This window comes from Varroa destructor, unplaced genomic scaffold (assembly GCF_002443255.2).
Source record: "Varroa destructor unplaced genomic scaffold, Vdes_3.0 BEIS01000002.1, whole genome shotgun sequence".
NCBI lineage: Eukaryota > Metazoa > Arthropoda > Arachnida > Mesostigmata > Varroidae > Varroa > Varroa destructor.
This window is the reverse complement of record NW_019211455.1, coordinates 52,765,388-52,788,372: the sequence shown is the minus strand read 5'-3', so window position 1 is coordinate 52,788,372 and position 22,985 is coordinate 52,765,388. Positions and strand designations below refer to the sequence as shown.

General features: G+C 42.2%; 1 protein-coding gene across 5 annotated transcripts in view; it reads left to right on the top strand.

Moving 5' to 3' along the window:
* The window catches only part of LOC111244045 (protein phosphatase 1 regulatory subunit 16A-like), a 242,917-nt gene extending 220,884 nt beyond the window's left edge, over window positions 1-22,033 (top strand). For 4 of the 5 annotated variants that reach the window (XM_022790592.2, XM_086980736.1, XM_022790593.2 and 1 more), the window contains 8 exons: window positions 4,360-4,576; window positions 9,858-10,086; window positions 10,685-10,810; window positions 12,467-12,542; window positions 13,071-13,333; window positions 14,661-14,958; window positions 15,996-16,340; window positions 17,337-22,033. In XM_022790592.2, coding sequence (XP_022646327.1) covers window positions 4,360-4,576; window positions 9,858-10,086; window positions 10,685-10,810; window positions 12,467-12,542; window positions 13,071-13,333; window positions 14,661-14,958; window positions 15,996-16,340; window positions 17,337-17,443 — 1,661 coding nt within the window. In that variant the 3' untranslated portion in view covers window positions 17,444-22,033. The remainder of the gene's footprint in view (window positions 1-4,359; window positions 4,577-9,857; window positions 10,087-10,684; window positions 10,811-12,466; window positions 12,543-13,070; window positions 13,334-14,660; window positions 14,959-15,995; window positions 16,341-17,336) is intronic. The other variant, XM_022790598.2, reaches the window with a different exon arrangement.
* Window positions 22,034-22,985: the final 952 nt, after the last annotated feature.

The window sequence follows — 22,985 nt, the reverse complement described above, 5'->3', positions numbered from 1 at the left end:
GAACGATGTCTATCACCTGCGCAACTTCACCACGGTTGCCGTGGCTGTCGGTTGCTTTCGCTACTCCACCTTCTACGGCAACATGCACACTACATACGTAAGCATACCTCTACGAGCTGGTACATGTTTGTGGGTTCTATACTCCAGCAGCAGCAGCAGTTCCGGAAAAGGAATACGAAGAGAAAAACGATGAGGCGGCGCTTTCCATCGCGTTATGGGGTATTGCCACTCCTGTCATTTCCGCTAACCTAAGCTTCTGTAAGAAAGTCGCGGTATTCGGTGGCAGCGAACTCACCTGTAGTTCTTCTGCGAGTCGGTTCTACTTGCCTGCTAGCTAGCTCTTTCCGCTATCACCTTTTGAGTATCCCGTTCGTGTCTGTGTAGTAAAGCTTAAGAAAGACACACTATTTTTAGCCATGCGCTGGCTGAGCTGGACTGACTGTTTGTTCGACTCGTTCAGGAACATAGATATGGCTTAGGAATCGCTCCTGGCCAGCTAGACAAGCATAGCAATTACCAGGTCTCTCTCACCTGGCAGCTACGAGGTGTCTCAAAGCCAGCGCTAACTAAAGTTACCAGGGCTTCTCTTGGCTCTTTGTAGCTAAGCCTTAGTTTTTTTCAGAATCTCTCTCCCGTACCCTATATTTTCGTTCTATGGGCTGCTATTGAATCTTTCATCCCTAACAGAAATTGGGAAAGAGAAAAAAACAGCTAACTTCTGCTTTTCACTCCGTGAGAGCCGCGTCACGGCCGTACCGTTTTCCTGCGATCCCTTTCCTCTAGCTAAGTCTGCCATTCGCTGATGGGGGTCTATCTGGAGAAGAATTCTCCTCACCTGCTTACTAGCTGCGAAAGGCTGCTCTTGCGACTTCTCTAAAGCTGGAGGCCATAGTGTAACCGCTGCTAATGCAAGTAGCAGATTCGGGCACCCACCTGACAGGGGAATTTTAGAAATCCCTTCTTATCGCCAGCTCGCACTGTGTACACAAGCTGTACAGCCAGCTGCCCGATAGAGAGCAAGGCCTTAGATCTTCCTATAGCCCCCAACCCCATTCATTCATGTTTGCCCTTGCGAGTATTTTGGATATGCTACTTTTAGCCTCAGCGTCCAACCAAACCAGTCGGCTTGCAGTTATTCTGAGCGTTTCGTTCACTCGCCGCAGCCATAATAGTAAGCGCAGCAGCAGTCGCGACTTCTGTGCCATCACAGCAGTTTCAGGCCTCTTATAACTGTTCGGGAGGCAGATAGCAGTAACAACAGGTTTCGATGGCAATCGTCCCTTTTCAATCGGCCGGGTTTTTCTGTCAGTTAATTTTTGTTAGGCATACGATCATACGTACGCCGTCGCTGTCGCCGCTCACAGGAATTTTTTTTTGAAGAATGACTAAACGCACAGAGACGCGATTTAGTTAGGTCACCTTATTTTCATCATACTAGTCGGTCCTACTAGTCATGCACGATGGCGGTGGAAGTAGCGGGCAAGAAGAACTATAGGGTTTGGAGCTTTCTCGCCTTTGACTGGGTATCTAACTCGCAGCCCGCTTACGTGTGTAGGCTTGCCCCGGTCTGCCTGCACACGATATGTAAGATAAGATGGAATGAAACAGAATAGGACAGCCAAAGCCACAGCTATTACTTAGATCGGCAGTTAAATACTGCACCAAAAGGTCCACGCCACGATGATGGTATCGCATGCATTAAAAGCGCAGCGAATAGTAGCATCCCACAGCATCGCCACTTCTGCCTTTCGCTGTGTGTCGCATCGTATGCTGAGAAAGTCCAGCTGGCCGAGTCGGTTCAACAAAGGCTATTTAGCTACCGCACCTAATCAATATGGCTTGCTACTGTAATTAGGTGGAACCTTAAAGCACCGGTACGCGTCAGGCAGGATTCTACCAACGAGGTACTATAATACTAGACGCATCAGTTACCGCCGAAATCGATGCTAAAGATGGGCGCGTTACAAAAAATATGGAAAAATAGCCGGGGGACACAAAGCTCGTCAGTTAGATAAAAACACTTGGCTTCCGTCGGCGCAGCAATTAAAATAGGAAAGCAAATAGGAAAATGCTGACGTAAGCTCTGAAACTGTAAATACCTGCTATGTGTATGTTAGGGGGTAGACGTTACGAGATAGAAGCAGTCAAACGGAATAGTCAAAATAGCATGGAGGACAAAGCAAACGCCATTAAGGTACTGTGAGTTTGAGTGTAAATTCAAGAAATTCATTTATCTGTCAATCTATGCGTTAATCTATGCGTGTTTGTCCATCAGAGAATGCCACAGGCGAAACAGTACGCAATAGAACGATGTATATAGATTTTGTTATACCTTCACGTTGCCAACATATATTATTCGCGACCAATAACGCCGCGTCCGCGCTTGATTCGTACCCATGCTAACGACTCAGGTAGGCGGTGCCTATCTTTAGCAAAATGTTATCCTTATACCTCTCAAACAATGTTCCTTTCCACCTTACACATGCGACATGATATGGCGACGCTTTTGCGCTCTTACATAGAGATACAATGTAGTTACTTCGCTGTTCTATAACAGTGTTAATGAAGGCAGCAGCAACGACCTTGAAATTCTCGTTTTGTTCGTTGTTTGTGTTACTGGCGACAACAGATTTTCAGTATCTGCAGTGCATGACACCGATGTTTGTCGCATCGTCGGTCTTTCTATCCGTTAGCGCTTAGCCGATTCTAACAATCAATAGGCAGCAATGTTTTCCGTCCTCTATCGCCTCTTCTCTGTGATCCCATCGACAGCTGATGAAAGACATGTGTAGCCGTCGGTGCGTGCCGTTGCGCGGCGGACTGCGAACGAAGCAAATGCGGCCCCATCTTGGAAATTGCGAAGAAGTGTACACAAGAAAGGCTAAAAGATACCGAGGATTACAGAGTGCCCTCTTTCCGTCTCAGCACGTGACGCTGACGTCAGTCTGTTGTACATTCTACACTATGCCAGGCATAGACGTGTTCTTGGTAAATAGGCGTGGCTGTGTTAACTTAGACACCGCATTTATTATGAAAGAAATTTTCGCGTATGGCAGCCGTCGGAAAGCCAACAAGTCGAACAGGCCTTGGCTGGTCCGGATATCTTATGGTAGACGTCCTACTATTCGATAAGTATATAGACGGAGTAGTATCACAAAGATGAGCAGGAAGGGCAGCCTTGTAGAGAGAGCGGAAATAACTGCGCTGGTTTGCGCTGCATTGTCCTGCGATCGTGACGTAACGACATTATGCTCTTCTATACTTGATAGCGAGGACAAACATAGACGGGCCTTAGCGGTCAGTCCTTGTGTCATTAGAGTCAGCGCTGACCGCAGAAGCGACTACCCCAGCTGCCCCCAGTTGAACCTCAACAGAAACCATGGAAACTTCAGCAAAAGTCTAGCAGGATCCAAGGGAGCCACAGCGGAATCTTATTGGTCGTGGATGAAAAGGCACGATTAGAGTTAATAATATGGTAATATGCTAGTGGCCGCTTGACGGTAGATATAACGCCACATAAGGGCCCAGGAACAGCGGTATGTAACGCTGCGCGAAGTGAGCAGGGAAAACAATAATAATAATCTCTTTAAGCATCTCAGAACAACCGAAGCGGGGCGAAGAATACACTTCTGTTACCCGGGGATTCCATTATGTTCATCCCAGCTATGTATGCATAGGGTATGAGCAACAGCTTCATAGCACTTGTTGTACGAGGCAAATTGACCTAGGTGTGGGGGAATACTGTTTATTCTTAACGCTGTTCTTCGAAAACGATATCCACTGACACTAGCTAGACTTCAATGTCAATATCCCTCAGACATATGCACGAGTATTGTTTGTAAATAATAAGACTTGGAGGGCAAAGGAAATATATTGCTTTTTGTGGCGGTGATTATATTCAGGTTTTTGTGTAAATTCACCAAAAATTAGCCTTAATCTGTATTTACTCATTGCTTCAACAGCGATCTTCTTCAAATTCGCATTAGATATGAAATGTTATAGTCCGTGTTTTGTAGTGAAAGGAACCAATGCGATCGAGGCTATAGGCAACGAAAGTAATACCCGCCTTATCAGAGCGTCGTTCCTCAATGAAGCCTGTCACATTCTTAATTCACACCACCTATCCTTGTAATCTCTTTGTATTCGTACTGATTTAAAATCACCTCATGTTATCTCGTTTCACTGGCCCTAACAGACAGATTAGATATTGTTTTTGAGATCGCACTGGGTGTTTTGTATCAGAAAAAGGTCAGTTTTCCCAGGTACATCGAAAATGATTGCATTGACACAATGACCTGCTTGCCAAGTATCATTTCTTTCTTTTCTATGTTTTTCTGTTCACTTTGCTCCACATGGTAGTTCGTCGACTATTAATGATGGGCGTTTCTCCTGACTCGACGAACGAGGACGGATTGACAGCGTTGCATCAATGCTGCATCGACAACAACGAAGAGATGACGAAGCTGCTGGTCGAGTTTGGTGCCAACGTGAACGCCAAAGATTCTGAACAATGGACGCCACTACACGCGGCCGCTACCTGCGGACACCTGCACTTAGTCAAGTATCTTATACTCAAGTAAGTACCGCATAAAATAATGGCATGTTACGACCGAGGACTAAAAGGTTATACCAAGTACTTACTGGAACGCCACATTAACGTACTACGTTGTAAGTTCACAATGCTACACATTTCTTAGTCACTTTGACGTTTGCTTTCTTTTTTTTTTGCCGATAAATACATTTTTAACTTTCGGCTATGATAGATAGCTAAAAAAAATGGCTAAAAAGCAAGGCAGTCTCAAAGACGAGGAAAATCTGGGTGACTAAGTGCCTTTCCTTAGATGTCCGTATGATGTTCGTACTCGTGCCTATCAGTATCTGTTTGTACAGGGAATGGCAGCCGGTGACGAAAAACAGAACGGTCATCCATCTTTAGAAAGTGATAAATTTTTTGCGATTATTATCGGTCATTTCTCTGAGCATCAGCTTCATAGAGCAGGTCGTTTCTGAAGCATGGCACACTCTCGATGAGTCCATGAAGGGCAAAAAAGGCCGCTGAAGAGGCAGAAAAAATAGCGGCTGTTGAGAGTGTTTAAGTGCTGCTGAGGCTACGTACCGATTTTTGGCTGTTGTTTTGGCTGTCAACTATGATACGGTTAGATACGAATCTCCGCGCTCAAAATGATGTGTATAATGAGAGTCCGTTGGCTATAAGGCTTTCGTTACAGGCCGCTTCATTCGATATTGGTACGTTCTTACGTTTTACAAATCAAACAGCACGAACGTTAGGTAGGCAGAATGTCTTACCTATGCTAAATGGATTGAGACAAAAGCAGCAGAGTTAAGAGTACGTGTACAGAATTCGTATTCAATCCTGAAGGACCACAACAATATCTGCAAATTATTTGGCTATGATAACGATAACTTTAATTCAGTGTTTTGTCCAAGTGAACCTTTTCCCACTCAGCCTATCAATCCAGCCTACTCTCGCCGAGATCAAAGAGGCACACTGGCGAGGCACACTGGCATAATTTCAAATCACTCGTTCAATACAGGTACAGGTAAAATTATTTCGAATAAAAGTACATAGGCAGGTTTATCTATTGATATTGGACAGATCAATTGTAGCTCGGTGTCATCTTCTTCTATTGTTCGAGTCGATTCCGCCTTTTGATCGTAACTTCATTTCCTACAGCTCTTTGTATATAAACGCAGCTGCACCCAAGACATCATCACTGAATTGTTCCTCACCATACACTATTATTATTATTATTGCCAATACGGACACTACCGGTAACCTAATCGTTACCCTGATCATATAAATAGTAGATCTCTTACTGCTTCTATAATATCTGTTTTTTGAGACACGTACAAAAATCAGTATTTTCATTATCTTGCTGCTGTTGCTTGTATTGCAAGCTTAGGTTGCCTGCGGTTCATCCTTTTCAGTTAGCCATGGAGCTGCTGCTCTCTTGTCACAACAGACCCCCTAGAAGCAGTAGGATTCGAAGCAAAACTAAAAGGGAGGTGTATGCAGACGACGAAGAGCACCCCCTCTTATCACCACTAGCCGGCATAGAAAAAGACACTAAGTACACTATGATGATGGCTTACGTGGGGTTGTCCTCGAAAGCGGTGCTTCCAAGGGAGGCCTCGACGAAAGACTAGATAACAAAGTGAACGTTGAAAACGCTGATGGTCATGGCGGTAATAATGATGATGTTAATATGAGTCTTGGGAAGAAAATTCCCTTTCGTAGAATATTTCTTCCATTGTCGTTGTTGTTATTGATGCTACCCGCGTTGCAGCTGGTCGCTGCGGCTGTAACAAATGCGTTGATTTTTATTAGGCAAGAGGTTGGCCTCGTGCCTGCTTAACTTGCTGGCAAGTTGCCGGCTGTGTCCTGCTGCCGTCGCAAAGGTCTTGTCCCGACAGCAACTTAACTTTGCTTTTGGCCGCCAGCAAATCGCCTGTTTAGACCTTTCGGACTTCCACGACATGCGTTACGCTACGCCATCTGCACAGTTGTCTCAAATAGAGCTTTCAGCCACTTTTCGACGAACTGAGTCCTCTACGTTTCATCCATACTCCCCCTTTCTGTTCCTGTCACCCCCTTACCGGTCCAATGCGGGGAAGTTTTATGTTCGTACGCACCGGGGCTACTATTCACAGACACAAAGCGAACGCTTTCAACTTTTCGAAGCTTTGCTGCAATGCTAACGCTGTTCTAATTGTCGTATCTACGGCTATAGCTGCTAGCAGCGCGATGACAATAATTACAACAGTAACGCTAAGATCGCTGTAAATGAAGGTGGTGCCAGGCACAAATATTAAACGTCGGTGCGCAGAAATGATTCAGATGCTTGAAGGTAACATAATAGCAGGCACAAAGCCACATATTGAAATCGAGGCGGACCATTGACACCTTCGGCTATCCTCGAATACTGAGTTGAAGACAAACCTTTTGAGAGTTCTAGCAACGAGCGGTTGGCTAGCGGGCGATCAGCTAACTGTGCTGTGTTTACGTTCGGGCAGACAAAGAAAAGTATCTAGGCCAAGGTCAGAAAGATAAGATGGATTACATTCAAGAACATGGTAGCATTAACCTTAGTAGCAGCAATAGTGGTCTGAGTAGTATGAGTGAAGCCCTTGTCTGACGTTAAGCTATTCTTTTACTCGAACCCATCTAGCATGGCCTAACCTTTAGTTGCTTTAAAAATAATGGCAAATGATTTTACCGAAAAAGGCTGAAAATATTCCAAGGGAGGGGAAACTCTAGAACTCGAAGTAACGTTACGTCGCCTTGTTTTGATAAGCCCCGGGAGGTCGCTTTGATCCGTGCCGCCGCTCGGGCTAATTAAAGGTCTCGTTTTGGGTGATGAAGACTTTCGCTGCTTACACGCCGACAACCTGCTACATCCTTCACCTACAGCATTTGTTCCCGTCCTCCGCTTTTTTCGGTCCTCCGCTACGTTTCGACCTAGTCCTTGCTTCCTACCCCAGGCTCCACGATCTTCATACCGACTCGCGGTCTCTGGTTCCAACGGCGTCGTGAATTTCGATGACTCTTGGCCATTTCCAAGTCCATTTCCCTAGTCGTAACATTTCCAACTTCTGGATCTGGTCTCTTTCTGAAAAAGAAGAGAGACTGTCGCCATGTTGGCCTGAGAGGCCCTTTTTTGAACAAGAAAAGTAGATTGAATTTGAAAGCAGGAAAGGAGTTTATAGGCGAGAAACATATAGACAGAAGAAAGAGGCCATGAAGCGAGAAAAGAGTTGAGTTTCGCTTTATATCGAGACATTCGTTAAGTGCTTCTTTAATCTGATACAATCTGGATGAGATAGAATATGATTTTCTGTTTATATGTGTACACATATATAAATCTGCTTGTAGCTTGGATATAGAGTGATGAATTGTACAGAGAGAAAATAAAAATCGATCCTCCTGTTATTAGGTCTTCAAAGTCGTTACGTTTTGTTCAATCAAGCTGAATATAATGTTTGTGTACTATACATAGAGGATTGATGTTTTTATAAAAAACAAACGATTCAATAAAGCCAGGTAAATATATCCAGCGTTCATTCAGGTATATTCGCAATAGGTTAAAACAGTGGTGCAGTTGATAAGCGCCGAAAGACACAGGCTGATTTTAGGCGTTCGTTACGACCGGAGAGTTATGTGCATAAATGGAATCAGCGCCATCTGGTCTTCATGTCTTTGAGGTAGTCTCAGCTAGCTGAAGTCGTGTAGAATGGAAGGAATCCTTGTCCTTTTGTTTGATCTGGTCATTTTAACTTATTCGCAGATCCAGAAGATAGTGTGGAGTATGGATGCACAAATCAACATTATAATGTTAAAACACATTGGGCTGCGTGCATGAGCGTTAAGTGGGTAAAAACCTTGTTTATTGTGTATTCACTCGGATCAAACGTTAAGGCCTTTGATTAAATAAAACTATTCTGGAAATGGCCTCCTGTGGGGAGGAGCAACACTTGAATTCACTGAAACATACACAGCTGCCATTGCAGTTTCAAACCAGACCGCCGTATCCGGTAGTAGTGTTTGTTGAACGATCTATGTATCGAATTATATTTGAATGGTGGTTCCGTGACACCGTGCTAGCTATGCATGCATACAGACTACGAGTAACTTCATTTCGGCCGAATAGAGAAGAAACTTCACGCTGCTTCTGTACATTTGCTAGATGCGATTTTCCATGAGAAGGCTTACCATAATCAAGTGTTTCATACTGACGCTGTTAATCCTTTTCCCGACATGCGTGGCTGATTTCTGTCTGGTACCGTACCAGCTGCTATAGGACGAAACAGTAAATGTTCCCATGCAATATATAACATGCGGCGCATCGTTAACTATATGGCTAACTACAGCATATAGAGAATTTAATCACTTCGTAAGACCACACGATCACTGCAGCACGTACGCAATAGGCGCTGAACTACCTTTAGGGTTATCTAATTAATGGAGATGTGCCTCTTTATCGAGGAACACAGAAAAAAATAGGTCCTAATTATGTAAATTATGCGGCGTGAACACGAATGCATTTGCAGACGTGAGCTAGGATTTCTTAAGCAATACATTTCGCGTATTAGATTAAATGTTTTTCGCAGCTTACGTCTGGATATTTAAGCCCTTTAAATGTTTGGGTTCGAAAACGAAGTGTGTCTATGGTTGGGTCCAAAATCACCACGATTTTTTTTTCTAAGTTTAGTAGGTCAAACGCATTACTGACTGCACTATGACGGGGACGTATATATTTGCTTAGACTTCCTTAACTTCATCAAACTGATCGAGCGGAAGCGATGGGTAAATTTTCAAATTTCTTTTATTTGTAAGTTTTGTCCACGGCTGTTGCCAAGGTTGGCAAATATTTCCTAGTAATCGAAATTACCACTACTAGAAAAATGTAGAAACGATTCCGGTATAATATGCACTACTGCTTCGTGCATATATATATATATATATATATTCCATGGCCACCCGTCATATTCAAAACCGTCTTCAAGCAAGAATTTCTAAACTATGACTAAAGAAAATAACATTCGGCCTGCATCGGTTCTCACTAATTCAATGACGAGCAAATACAATTCATATGCTACGACCACTGGAGCTAATACTGTGTATTAATTGTTTTTTTCATTCCCTGTGGTCTCGTATCCCGTCTTCCTGTCGTCCCGCTATTGCGACGAACCCCAACTGACTTTGCCATCCGCCGGGCTCACCTGTGCGGGTGAATCGTAAATCGAATATTGACAACTTTCATTAATGCTACCAACAAAACGACACCATATCGTCCATCTTCATCCGCCCACACCTCTGTTGGTGGCGTTTCCTTTAGAGGGGCAGATCTGCTATCAGTGAACGCGGATGGCAATATGCCTTACGACATCTGCGAAGACGAGCCGACGCTGGACCACATCGAAACGGAGATGGCAAAACGAGGGATAACCCAGCATACGATTGACACGACGCGAGCTGCAGCTGAAATGCACATGTTGCGCGAACTTCGTGAACATCGACTCAATGGAGTAGATCTCGATTGGCGGGACGAGCAACTTGCTACACCAGTATGGCTACATTGATAAATCAATGTATAAGCATCAGTTATTATGATCTAGCGTTATGTGTGATGCTCAAATTCCTGTTTGTCTCTATTATTTGGAAAATCCTATTGGGTCCTGTTTAGGTATAGGCGCATTTCCCCTTTGAAAAGGGTTCAAGCAATACTAGTTAAGTATAGCATCTTGGCGAAGCCTATCTCATGTCGACCGAGTACAAAGACATTTACAGTAATCAAACGTGTTCACGGAACCTTTTAAACCTAACTGTGTTTTATCATAGTAATGGGTATTGTCAAAAGTACTAGCTGTGAAATACGTTACGCCTGGAATGAGAGAGAGGATGCTGTGTGATGTTTCAGAGGTAAAATTCTCTTTAGGTCTATTAATATGCGTCCGGCAGTAGTCATCGGTAAAATATTTACTCTTCACAGACTGAATTAAAGCCATTGTCAACCTAAAATAAATGACGAGTATGCGATATAAATAATCCTATTGAAGTTACTTGCAACCATTCCCTTATTTTCAATATAGCTATTCCAACACGTGCCCGTTTTTACGTAGGACCAAATTTCATTTTTCTCCTTTAATCTTTATTTTTGAATAGCTTCATATTGCTTCAGCTAACGGATATATATCAGTGGTGGAATTTCTTCTGGAGAACGGAGTCGCAACGGATGCAGCAGATTGCGATCTATGGCAGCCAATTCATGCTGCCGCCTGCTGGGGACACGTAAGTTTTTAAAATATGAAAAAATCGCTCGGCTTATACAAAAGATTGCTTCTTCTCCAAAATATCGTAAACAAATCAGTATCCGCGGCACAAAATACAGGTAAACCGAACATTACACGCAGATAAATTCATAACAAATAACATTCATTTCTAATCTTGACTTTAATCAATCTTATTGTAACAACGAGACAAATATTCATTTTGTCCTTTTTTCCTCCGTTGCCGTCAGTTTAGTCCGCTACCGATGGTGATCACCTGTGTGTTTCGTTACAAACATTTAATTTTCTTGTTTCCTAGGATTTGTACTTCTTAGGACTCAACTACAGCTCAATATCATAATGGTTTAAATTTTAGCACCAGGTGATGGACACAGAATGCGGCTTGCAATCCGACTGTCGCATTCATTCAGAGGCCACTCGCTTGGCTTCACGTCACCAGTTGACTCCTTCTGTGTTTAATTGAGGAGGCATGTTTTGTCCTATTTGTTGCGCGAACCAGAAAAAGCAGAAAACACCTTTTTCCTCCCTGTAAGGGCATTGGATCGAACTACGGGACAACAGTCAGTTAGATGGAGATATATATAGATGGAGATAGATGGATACCCTTTTTTCGTCTTCAGTATTGGGGCTTCCTCTAAAAAGGCCAGCTTGGGCCGGTGGAAAGCGCTGGGAGACAGTTCTTTTCTTCGTACCTCTTTTCCTGCAGTTGCGCATGCATCTTCTCTGCATGGAGTCGGATCTATTCGGCTCGGTCCCGCTGATACGGAACAACCAGCAAAGGCGTTGTTCACGCCAAGTGACTCTCCATACTTAAAATCGAACAGGAAAGCATACAGGAGACGGCATCGATATGTTTGCCGGGCGTACCCATTTTCTCTGCAAATGCCCAGCGCGCCAAACGAGTACGTTCACCTAGAGCAAACCCGCCTGAGAGGATTTCGCGGGAAAACTGTCGAAAAATGTCTCTCGGAAAAAGGGTTCAAGACTGATTAAACATGGCACTTGTCCATGTGAGGGTGGGGTGCCCCCTGTGTGAACCACGTCGGGGGAGGGCACACGCTATAGGTAGAGTGGAAGGTAGAGCGGAAGGACACATCCTATGTCGCGATATTGAAAAGAGACTAGGACTACCTGAGAGGGACATAGCTTACATCAATGGTAATGAACGTCGACAAACGTCCTATACTATAAATACGCTGGTATGTTTATAGCTTTAGAGACTTTTCGAAACAAAGAGAAGTACCTTCTTGAAAAGTGCGAAGCAACAAAGAAAGGGGAACTAGGCGATAATGGCTTGAGCTTTGTTTATTGGAGATACAAAAAGAGACGATGAAAGGTTTAGGGATGGAGAAATAGAACAAAAGACGATGCATTTGACGTTACACATAAACATGTACATAATTTCCAAATGTTCTATTATTGTATTACCTATTTAGACTGGCTGACACATTAACAAGAACTATAATATGATTATTTTCATACGACTCTCACATTCAGTGAAGTTAACGGTGAACTTTTCTATTCTGTCACCTATATTCTAATACCGTACATGTCGCTTAATAAGACTCCTATTTAGAACTGCTGTAATCGTGACGATAGATTAAGTCTTTTTTTCTTTTCTTTTCCGTTCTATCTTTTTTCTCACATTCACTTATAGCCCGACGTAGTTGAACTCTTGGTGCAATCAGGAGCAGACCTTAATGCCAAAACGAAAAACGGTGAAACCCCATTCGGTAAGCAAATCATTTGTCATACGACCGCCGCTAATGCCCCATCAGTTCGTTGTTGTTTTGCTGTCTGTTACGATAATTATTATATCAGCTATACATCACTGGGCTGAGGAAACTAATCTGGAACTTGAAATATTTTGTGCGTGTTCCGTCAACCTAAGAGCTATCGCTGTATATGAAGATGGCTCTTCCTAGCGTTTGATTCTGTCCGTTAGTAAACACCAAAGTCGCTGAATATAAATGTCTCTAAATAGCTCATGAGTACGGTCAGCTTCAACATGATGTACAGAATAGTTACGAAGTTGTATGTTAACTTTAACTAAATATTATACTGTTTTCACTTTCTACTGCTGTTGCTTTAGCCGTTCTTGCTTAGACTAGCTCCCTAGCACTTTTCTAGGGTTTGCATACATAAATGCTTCTAGTCATATAATAAATCACTGTATTCTCGGCTTATTCTATCATAACTGTCATTTTATCACATTTAGTAAGTGGTCAAAGACCTAAATTGCTGTATACTACATTTTGAAGACATCTGCGAGGATCCTGAGCTCAAGGAACGTATAAAAGAGCTTCGAAATGAAATGGAAATTAAAAGGTTATCACAGCTTTCGCAAAGGTTGCGGCGAAGTCACAGTCAAAATACACGTAGTCAGAGCGTTCGGCGAACGTCAGTCCGCGAAAAGAATAAGATCTCACGACGAGAAGCAATTGAAGAAGCACGAATTCGACAGGAGAACCAAAGTCGAAACGCAATAAGTTCCGACGGCACGAACGGACGACCAAACGATGAGGTGTGCAATTACAGTAATTCATTCATTAGCTAGTCAGCAAAAATCCGGGATGACGATCCAGTTCTTAAGTATTCAAAGTGTTAACTTACATATTCTAATCGTCGCGTGTAAGTCAACGTACTTACGGTAACCGAAAATCACTAGACACCTACGCGTCTCTGCCTAACGCCCTCAACAACGCACAAGGCGCTGCCTGATTGAACGCAAACAGATCTCGGTTTGGAGATAATTGCTGACAAGTTGTTTCTCCATCGTAAACTGCTATTTGGAAGTCTAGATGCATTCCCTAGAAGAAGATGTTCCTTATACGAATCGTAGGAGTAGTTCTCGGAAACAATAATGGAAAGGGTAGTTTTCCCATGGCCACATCAGCTAGAGAATCTGATTGTTCCTTGTGATTGCTGAAACAGGCGCAGAATATCAGTAGCAGTAAATAACTTTAAGACCATGTTGTCACCAAGATGGAAAGGTCCCCACGATAGCGCAATGGTATTGGTTTTGCGTACGAAGCACATGTTAGAGCACACTGTGTGTGCATATACAGAATGCTTGTACCGGGAGGTCAGTTGACTGATGCAATGGCAACGCTGTACGTAAGGCTAAAGTAATTATTTTTTCACACTTGGAATGATTTCGAATAAAGATTATTTATACTCTGGTTGATTAACGTTACCAGAGGCAAAAGAAATACCTTTTCAATACCCGATGTTGTTCGGCATTCATATACAGCACCCGGTGGCATAAAGGCAAATACCTAGGCATTCGTTCCTTATACAGGGCTTACACCTTATTCAGGCAGCGGATAACAACGGTTAATGAGTCATCTGTCTGAAATGGCCATTTCGCAGGAAAGGAGACGAGAAATAAAACCGTTTCCTTCCTGTGTCCAGTGTAACGCTACTATGGTTGATGCGCGTTATGGTAGAACTATGAGCTTTCAACTGATTCTTATATATAGATATAAAAATATGAAGAAGGGATATTTTTTCACAACAAAGATGAAGAGCACTGTAGGGTTCGCAAAAACCTTCTTCAGCTCACAACTTCGTCACACTTTTTACTTAGGTATGCAATTTGCTCTTATAATAATTAGTGACAAAGGATGCCCATCTTAAAATTTCTCTTTTTTTTTTTCAAATACACAAAAGAAAATAAAACCGTATAGAATCCGATTAAGTAAAGCTATGAGAAAAGCTAGATCATCTACTTTAACCAATATATTCCGAAAATCAACTGAATAATATCACCATCCATTTAAGCATGTGCAATAATTCTAACACGATATCGTTTTTGACCTTACGACCCATCGTTATGTTCCAACCTGGAGGACTCTCCCGGAAATTCCCCCAACAACAACAAGACCGGTTCTTTATCAAACGGAGATGCGCTACGGCCTGCCGGAAGTGATCAAATCGATTCGATTACCGTTGCCAACAATAACCAAATTAAGCAGCAGCAGCAGCAGCAGCAGCAGGCGGGTCAATCATTACAATCCCAACTGGCAATGGGTCCTCCACGCTACGAAGAGGTCGTCCAACAAGGCAAGAATGCCCGAACAGCACAGAACAATCATACCTACGAGACGCTTACCACAACCGCTACCAACGCACCAAAAAGTCCCGAAGGTTTGTGTTACAAACATATGTTACGACCCATAAAACACTTCTAGAAAAATAACAAAAAAACTAACATCCCTAAGCTGGCCAACTCTATTCTTCTGTTTTTTAACTATCATATTATCAGATGTGCAACTTGTACTTTTTAACGCTGTTGTTAATTTAGAGTTATGCTCTCTAGATAAACTTTTAGTGAGCCTTAAACAATCTTTTGTTATGTGAGCAAGCTAGTTGATGAATTATAGAACAAAGCGCAAGCGGTTCTGCTCGGTTACATAGGGTGAAGTGTCTTACTAACGCGCGCTTGGCTTACGTTCATTACCCGACTGCTTTCACTTTAAGCCTGAGATGTTTACTTAATTTTGGCCCTTGTTATAACTATAAGTACATTTCGTAGGGTGTGTATGGACGCATATGCAAAATGACGAACAAAGCCTCTACGGCGCCTTCATACCCTGTGAGCTCCCTAACATAACCCACATTGGTTAACCAATTATCTTCTCCATAATGTAGGTAGTCTATTGGGTAATCTGTGTTGGATAGGCCCAGTACAAATTATCATATATTTGTATTATCTAAATAAATACGCTCATACTTTATCTTCGATTGTTGTCCCAGCATAGCACTTTTCGCCATCTTCCCCTTCTTTTTACACTGTACATTCGTACGTACGAGCTATTTTTCGTTCATATGCATGTACCGCATCATCTAACGCTTTGTCCTTGTCCAACATGTGCTGGTTGTACTCCTACCTGCCCGTATTCCGCGATGCCCATATTCTGTGCTTGTTTGTCTGCCCGTTTGTCGCCTTCGTGTCATTTTGTATTTTGCCGATACAAATGTTACTCGTGACGCTTGGTATCATATTTATCCCATCGTTGCTATCCATGGCCAACCCTTGATTCATGCTTGATTTGCGCTCGGCCTGATTTCGTCCTGGTTCTGCATTCCCTACTCATCTGTCTTCTGCGCGTTTGCACATCGACAACTTCGACCCTCGCCTTCGTTGCACGCTGCAATGTTCCGGGATACTCTGCGGTACACAGCTGTTAAGGTGGAGATCCACGTGACGGTTAACACTTCCGGTGGAGGCCCCGCGAGCGCCAAGGCCACATCCAGTCCCAGTCCCCCGTTGACGCCGAGCTCAGCAGGTGCTCACTCGCCGGTGACGACACCGCCAGGCTCGCAAATGGCGTCACTGTCGCTACCCCCATTAGCGTCCCACCAAACCTCCTCTTTAAGTCCCCAGCCGGCCACCGGCTGCACACTGCAGAAGACGCTGAGCGATCTGAAGAAGCATCGCACAGATTTACGGGCCAGCTTCAACCGTAGCAGTTACAGCACGGCGCTCGAAAACGGGGCATACCCATCCGTATCCCCCACTACAACAGGTCAGTTGTACGTTGTTAACGCCCGCCCCGACAACGCAGTCGCAATGAGATCGCCAACTACGTTCAAGAGCTAATGTTTGTTTTACGTTTAATGTTTATTATGCCAATGCCATCCAAGCCTTTCTAATGTAATCACCTAATATATGTACGCTATACATATACCGCCTACGCCGCTAAGCCACTAAGACCATTTCGAAAATAACCCAAAAAACTCTTTAATGAAACCACCTATAAACCTTCTAGCTACTCCAAGCCTACTGTTCCGCCCAGAAGCCTATAAAAGCGCAGCTTGGCGTTTAACTATGTCCTATTGTCAGTCTACATTTTGGCGTTCCTTTCTTCCATATCCCAGCTCGCTATTTGAATGTTACTCATTATGACCCGCATCTATATCCAGACATCTTAGGACCAGTAGCCTCATCTTTGGGGCAGGCCCATGTGTGCTCGTTTTTGACGGCCTTGCTCTCACATTATTTGATGAGGTTGCCTAAGAGATAGAAGACCCTTTGGATAGTTAAAAAAAGCAGATAGTTAATAGAAAGCGCTTGAGCTTCTACCAATGTGCATTAAAAGTTGAGACCAAACTTCGGACTACTAAGTCGTTCAACAACCACAAAACAGAACGCTTAATAACGACACTGATACCAGATGAGTTTGTGACGAATTCTGCGACCGTTTTTGCCTGCTGATCCCAAGTGTACGATCCGTAAAGCGCCGGTTGTACTTGTAGCATCCGCCAATTTCCAGTGAACTATTTACCATTGTTATCACGTCATCCTGCCTTGCTAACCATCTGTTACATTTCATAGTGGCAGAATAGGAACCTGATTCCCATAAATCCTTTTCTAGATTACAAAATTTCGTAGCTAACAGAATTTTTTGTATGACAGAAGTAGGTCACTATGCAGCGCCTATCCTTATCGAGTTCAATATTCGATTCCATATTAGCTATCACAGTAGACCACTACTCATTTATTGTTTTTGTTTCTAATACAGGTCCCACCCCAGCAGGAATCCTTCATGATTCTGACATGAAGCGATTCCGAGGAGCGGAAGTTGTTGGCGGCGAGACAGGGGCGCGATTTTGTTGTTCATTAATGTAACTTGGAAGACGGCAACATTTGCTGTAGACGCGACGTATCATCGACAGCAGCAAATTGTTTGCGACAACAATGGCAAAACTCCAACGTAAAATCGACCACATACCTATCTATCCAACTTTGTGTGTACATAAAGCGTGCGTTATAAACGGTAAAAGTGCGGCAAAAAATGAAAAACTAATAGCAAGGACGCACATACGGGATAACAAAACAGACGCGTCGAGAGACAAATTTTCTCTTCCGGAGTAAATAGGACGAATAAAAATCAAGCGGCCACCGAATACAAACAACGCGCGCTTTTCACTGCTGTATGTATTATATACTACTTATATATAAGAGATCTAGGGATAGAGGGTCGGATTGATACAAAAGGCTGAAAACCTCGAAGATTTCATTCATTGAATCGCGCAGCATATGATGAAGCATCAAGAATGTTTCTTGTAACTTGTCAAATGAACACCGTCGCACATACGCGCCAGCCGCTAATAGTAAATAAGCCGAAGGAACATAAAAGATATGAGGGGACTTTGCTATAATACAATAGCTAGACACTTTTTGAACACCGTTATTCTTTGAGAGAAAACGAGACAAATCGTTTAAGGATGAAAAAACTAATAATGACACACTACCGTCAAAGGCAAATAATTGGAGCCAGACTACGGGTAATTAACAAGATTGATATTATAATTAACTACATGAAGATAATTAACACGATGAAGGACATGAAACCCATTCATACGCAAGAAGCTGCAAAACAACCCTTCTGCAAAAATCCGAGGAATAGCGGCAACCACCTGTCACAATATCTTGTCTCCTCTATGTTGACTAATGTTTTAATGACTGCGTCAGGAAACTGCTTTCAGTATGATAATTACGCAAATGATAAAAAGTAGTTAAATTGGAGATAAAAAGTTGACCCATAAAGCAATTACAAAGGCGGAAGGAGCTTGGTGATACGTCAAGTTCGCAATATATATATATATATATATATATACATATAGAAGATGGGTACGAAAACCAGCAAACCTTAGAATTTGAAAAGTATTTCAAATAACGACAGTACATAGCGATCCTTCGGTTGTTTAGTTGCCGCTGCAAGCATAGCTGCGATCTGTGATCGGGATCGAATGTGAAACTACACGGGGGGAGGGCCAACAGTATGCGAGTAGGCACTTATATGGAGTCATTTTTGTACAATCGTGCAAGCTATTTTTGTCCTTATGCCATTGTCGAAATAAAACCATCCAAAAAAAAAAAAAGGCGGAGTAAGTCGAAAATGCGCGAACGGATTAGGACCACTCGTACGTTAGTTTGCTCTTCCTTAGCTCTCAAGGCCACTACTATTTAGAACTCACCTTAAGGTTTTGTCGATTACTCGAACTGGCACAACAATAACAACAACAGGCGTAGTAATTCGTCATCCATTAGTGACAGGCCTTCTCCTTTGTCAGAAAAAAACATTCAAAGAAATGTTTGATTCGTCATTGAGAAATTTCCAAAGCCTTAATCGAATGTCTGCTAACCTGCTAGAGTGTTATTTTAACGGGAGAGGAGCAGTGCTTAATATGTGGCTACAACCGTTTGACGCACAAGACGCTGGCACAATGCAAATTATAAAAAAAAAAAATAAAATAAAATAAATAAAGAAAGCCATTTGCCTGTGATTCGAGATTTATTCAATATGGTACTGTATTTAACATGGCTGACAGCGAAAAAGTCACTACGAATCGTAAGAGGAACACATGCGCTTTAAGTCGAAAATGGTATCGTGATATAGAGAACGTCCTAAGCATTTGCCTGACACTGAATAACGTTTTTATATCCGCAATAGCCACAATCGACTGGCGATATTACCTTATTCCCGTTTGTGTCATCGAATTCGCTTGATGCTTGTATATACGTATCAGTGTCCGGAGTCCCGTCGCATCATAGGATATTCCCCACATAACAATGAGTTACTAATTAGCAAGAATTTTCCTGTTTGCCTTCCTTCCTTCCAACTCAGACTATCCAAGGGGCCAAAGAACGCCGATCTATATTACGCGTACTTACATACACAAATTTTCAACCTAACTGGCACAAATGTACTAACAATTATTACCAGGATACACAAGACGCAAGGATAACACCGGTACAGCTCTTCACGCGCTGTCTATCACGGGCGTCACATCTGTGGCAACCATTTAACAGACTCACACAACAATTACGATAGCGTGTCTGCAATTTTAATCCCCTGTTCTTGTTAAACTTTTCGAGGCCATTATCATCCTAATCTATTCGTATTTTTCCTATGACTACAACGGATGTGGTATGAAAGGGTGCATAGGGACGAATGTCGCAGGTGAGGGACAAGGATTAATTCCGATTCCTTTTCCGACGAGCGATCAGGGCGCTTATGTTGATCTTCCGTCAAAGACGTGGGCGCGTAACTAGCGAAAAAAATGAACGGCGCTGAATTTTCGCTTACGCGAACGTGTTTTTAGGAAGATTTCATCAGCGACGAAGCAGGCAACGTATAAAGCGAAATTAAACGTACGTTGAATAGGCGAAACACAACTCGGACTGTTTCCCCAGTTCACAACAGAACGAGCAAGATCGAACTGAAAACGACTAACTACGCAGAGACTGATGTATCAGAATGGGCAATCAATAAGTTACGAGATGATTAGAAGTTAGCGATTCAAGTAAAAGATATCACAGTTGGCAAAAGAAGTGAGAGATAGCATTAAATAATATGCCCTTTCGATAGAGAATCTGACGAGCTCCTTCGAATTTTACTAAATATCTCCACCCTTATTATTGTTCATGTTATTCAGCTGGATTTACCGCTGTGGCAAACGTGTGTGAGTTGAAATGCTTCGTATAACTTATTGATTTGTATCGAAGTTGACATCAATTTCAGGACGCGTTTCTATCTAAGCAATGTAAGAACTAGGAAAGGGCAACAAACACTCAATAAAAGTAATCCCCATATTTTTATCTGTTTGTCGTAACAGCCTCAACTGGTATATATATAACAGGCGCAATCATTAAATATCCCCTCCTCTACTACTCTCACTTATATCTTTAAGGTTGCACTCTTACTTACTTTTCGTACATATATATATTTTTTTTTTCAATTCATGTTTTTATTTATTTGCAAAAACTACGATCACTATTTTTTACTTAAGCTAAGCACTTGGCGACAAAGAATTTACTTTCGTTCCCATTCAAAGAGACCGCTCTTGCCTGAAGAGTATGATATTAAATATATAAGAACACATATAGGAGCGACAACGAATCTGTAAAAAAAAAAAAAGTGTAACTTTTTGAGCAAACATACATATAACAACAAGAAAATGCAACTATTACCCCTAAACGTATGCATAAAACGAAATACAGCTTCGAATGTTTTTTTATAACTTGCGAAAAGCTGAGCAAAAAGAAAGATACCCTGCGTAGTATAACACGTCACCCTAATGACATGTGTGACTAGCATTACTTTAGAGAGAGAGAATTAAGCCAAATACTGGTTAAGATAGTAACCAAAATAGAGACGATCCCATCTGCTAATTGGCTTGCAGAATGACAGAAACGCAAGGGTGCAGACGGGCGAATGTATGTGTAGATGGGTCCAGAACCAACGCACTAGCGCGACTGGCGCTATGCCATACGTAACGCATAACATTTACGTTTCCGTTACTTTCCCAGTTGACCGAAATCACACACTTTTACGAAACGCGGCAGCTTGTCGGTGATATAAAACAAGCGGAAGTTTTAACAAACAACACATCCCATGTTACATATGCTAAGATAATTTTTAAAAAGGCATTTTTGGGACAGTCAATCAAAAGTAGAGGAAAAAGTAACAGAAAAAAAAACATAAAGTATTTCAAGGCATTCTCGACAAATTGGATTTTTAAAAGGGGTACGCTTGAATCAATCGGCTTTTGACGTTGCGGCTTTAGTAAGGTCCTATTTCAAAGAACTTTTCCACATACACCAAGAAGAACGATACATCATGCAGTTAGAAAGCTATAATATGATATATGTCGAAAGCAACATAACTCCACAATATGATTATATAGGATAAAGAAACTGGCCAAGAACAGGACTGAAAGAGACTACAATCGTCTTGAGCACCGAAAACCGACAGACAGGGTTGGGTAACTATACTGATGATAGATATAGATAAGGACGTAGGAAATTGTTTACAGGGAAGGATTAGATCGGGTCGATCTTAGGACCTGGTCACAAATAGCCTTTAGCCGGTGTTTATCATCTTCGTTTTGAAGACGAGGAAGAAATCTAAAAAAGCATATAGGAAGCTTATTATAGATATTGCGCCGAAAATAGTGATATGATCGATTAGACAGTAAAGAAAGTAGAATGATGCCAACCACTACAACTGTAACATACTATTTTGTGATGGTTAATTATCTATGGAATATTATAAATGTGCGGTGAACCCGATTGTGAAATGACCGTAGGATAATGATACAGATATTGGTGATGAAGATAATGATAAAAATGACAATGCTAGGGGTTATAAAGAAAGATCTAAATTATATAAATAAATACGAACATAACTGAAGAGTCGAGATAAATGTGTTATCAGAGGTGTCATAATTTAGTATCAATCAGTTTTTTAACAGTAGTAGCCATAGTCATAACACCGATTTCTGGACAGAATGTTTGATGGGGTTATGGGGTTATTGATGTGCAGGGCATAGGATCAAAGAGTTGCTTGCATATCTTTACAGTATACAGCTGAATCCATTTACAGCAAAATCATACAACAAATGAATGATGATGCACTTCATTATTATCTTATCCAAGTTAGTTTTAAAGCTATTGTACTACATTATGTAGTTAGACAGACGACAGCCAAGCATATAGGCTTTGTCCTACACTCATTAGTATCCGAGCGTGGAGAAATGCATAATAGATTATAGAATCAGTAATTTAGTTTGTGGCTTATGGGTGTAGGACTGTAAAAAGTAGCGCGAGCATGTAAAGGTGAAACTATAGCGAAAAGGAAAAGCTGTATCATGCTGAGTATAAAGATACGTTCACTGCGCCACTGGCCTTCGGTAGAAGAGAGATCAGAATATAGTGAAACCAGGGAAAGCTAGCAAACAGTGTCCGATAGCTAGAGGCCACATGCACGATGGTAAAGCTGAAGGAAGGTTGTGAGGCTACGAGACTGAATGCACGCATGTTACGGTGCCTATAACAGTGAAGTCTTAAGAGACTGGAGAGCCGGAAGCTGAGAGGCACTTCACGCCGAGGGTTGGCCAAGAAAACAAGTAGAGACCGCGTGGGGCGTAAACGATTGTATTGTATCGCTAGCGTTATTCTGATGACGTTTCTTAAAAAAAAAACTATCAATTTCCGATTTCATCAGGAGCAGGTTGTAGCAATCAAACGATGCAGCCCTATCGGTCTACTCAAAAAAAAAACTATATCTGAAAACTAAGCCATTTAGGAAGAAAACAGTTTGCAAATAGTGTTGTAGTATATTGCAAGTAGACGTAAACTCCTAGCATGTCTCCTTTCTTTTAAG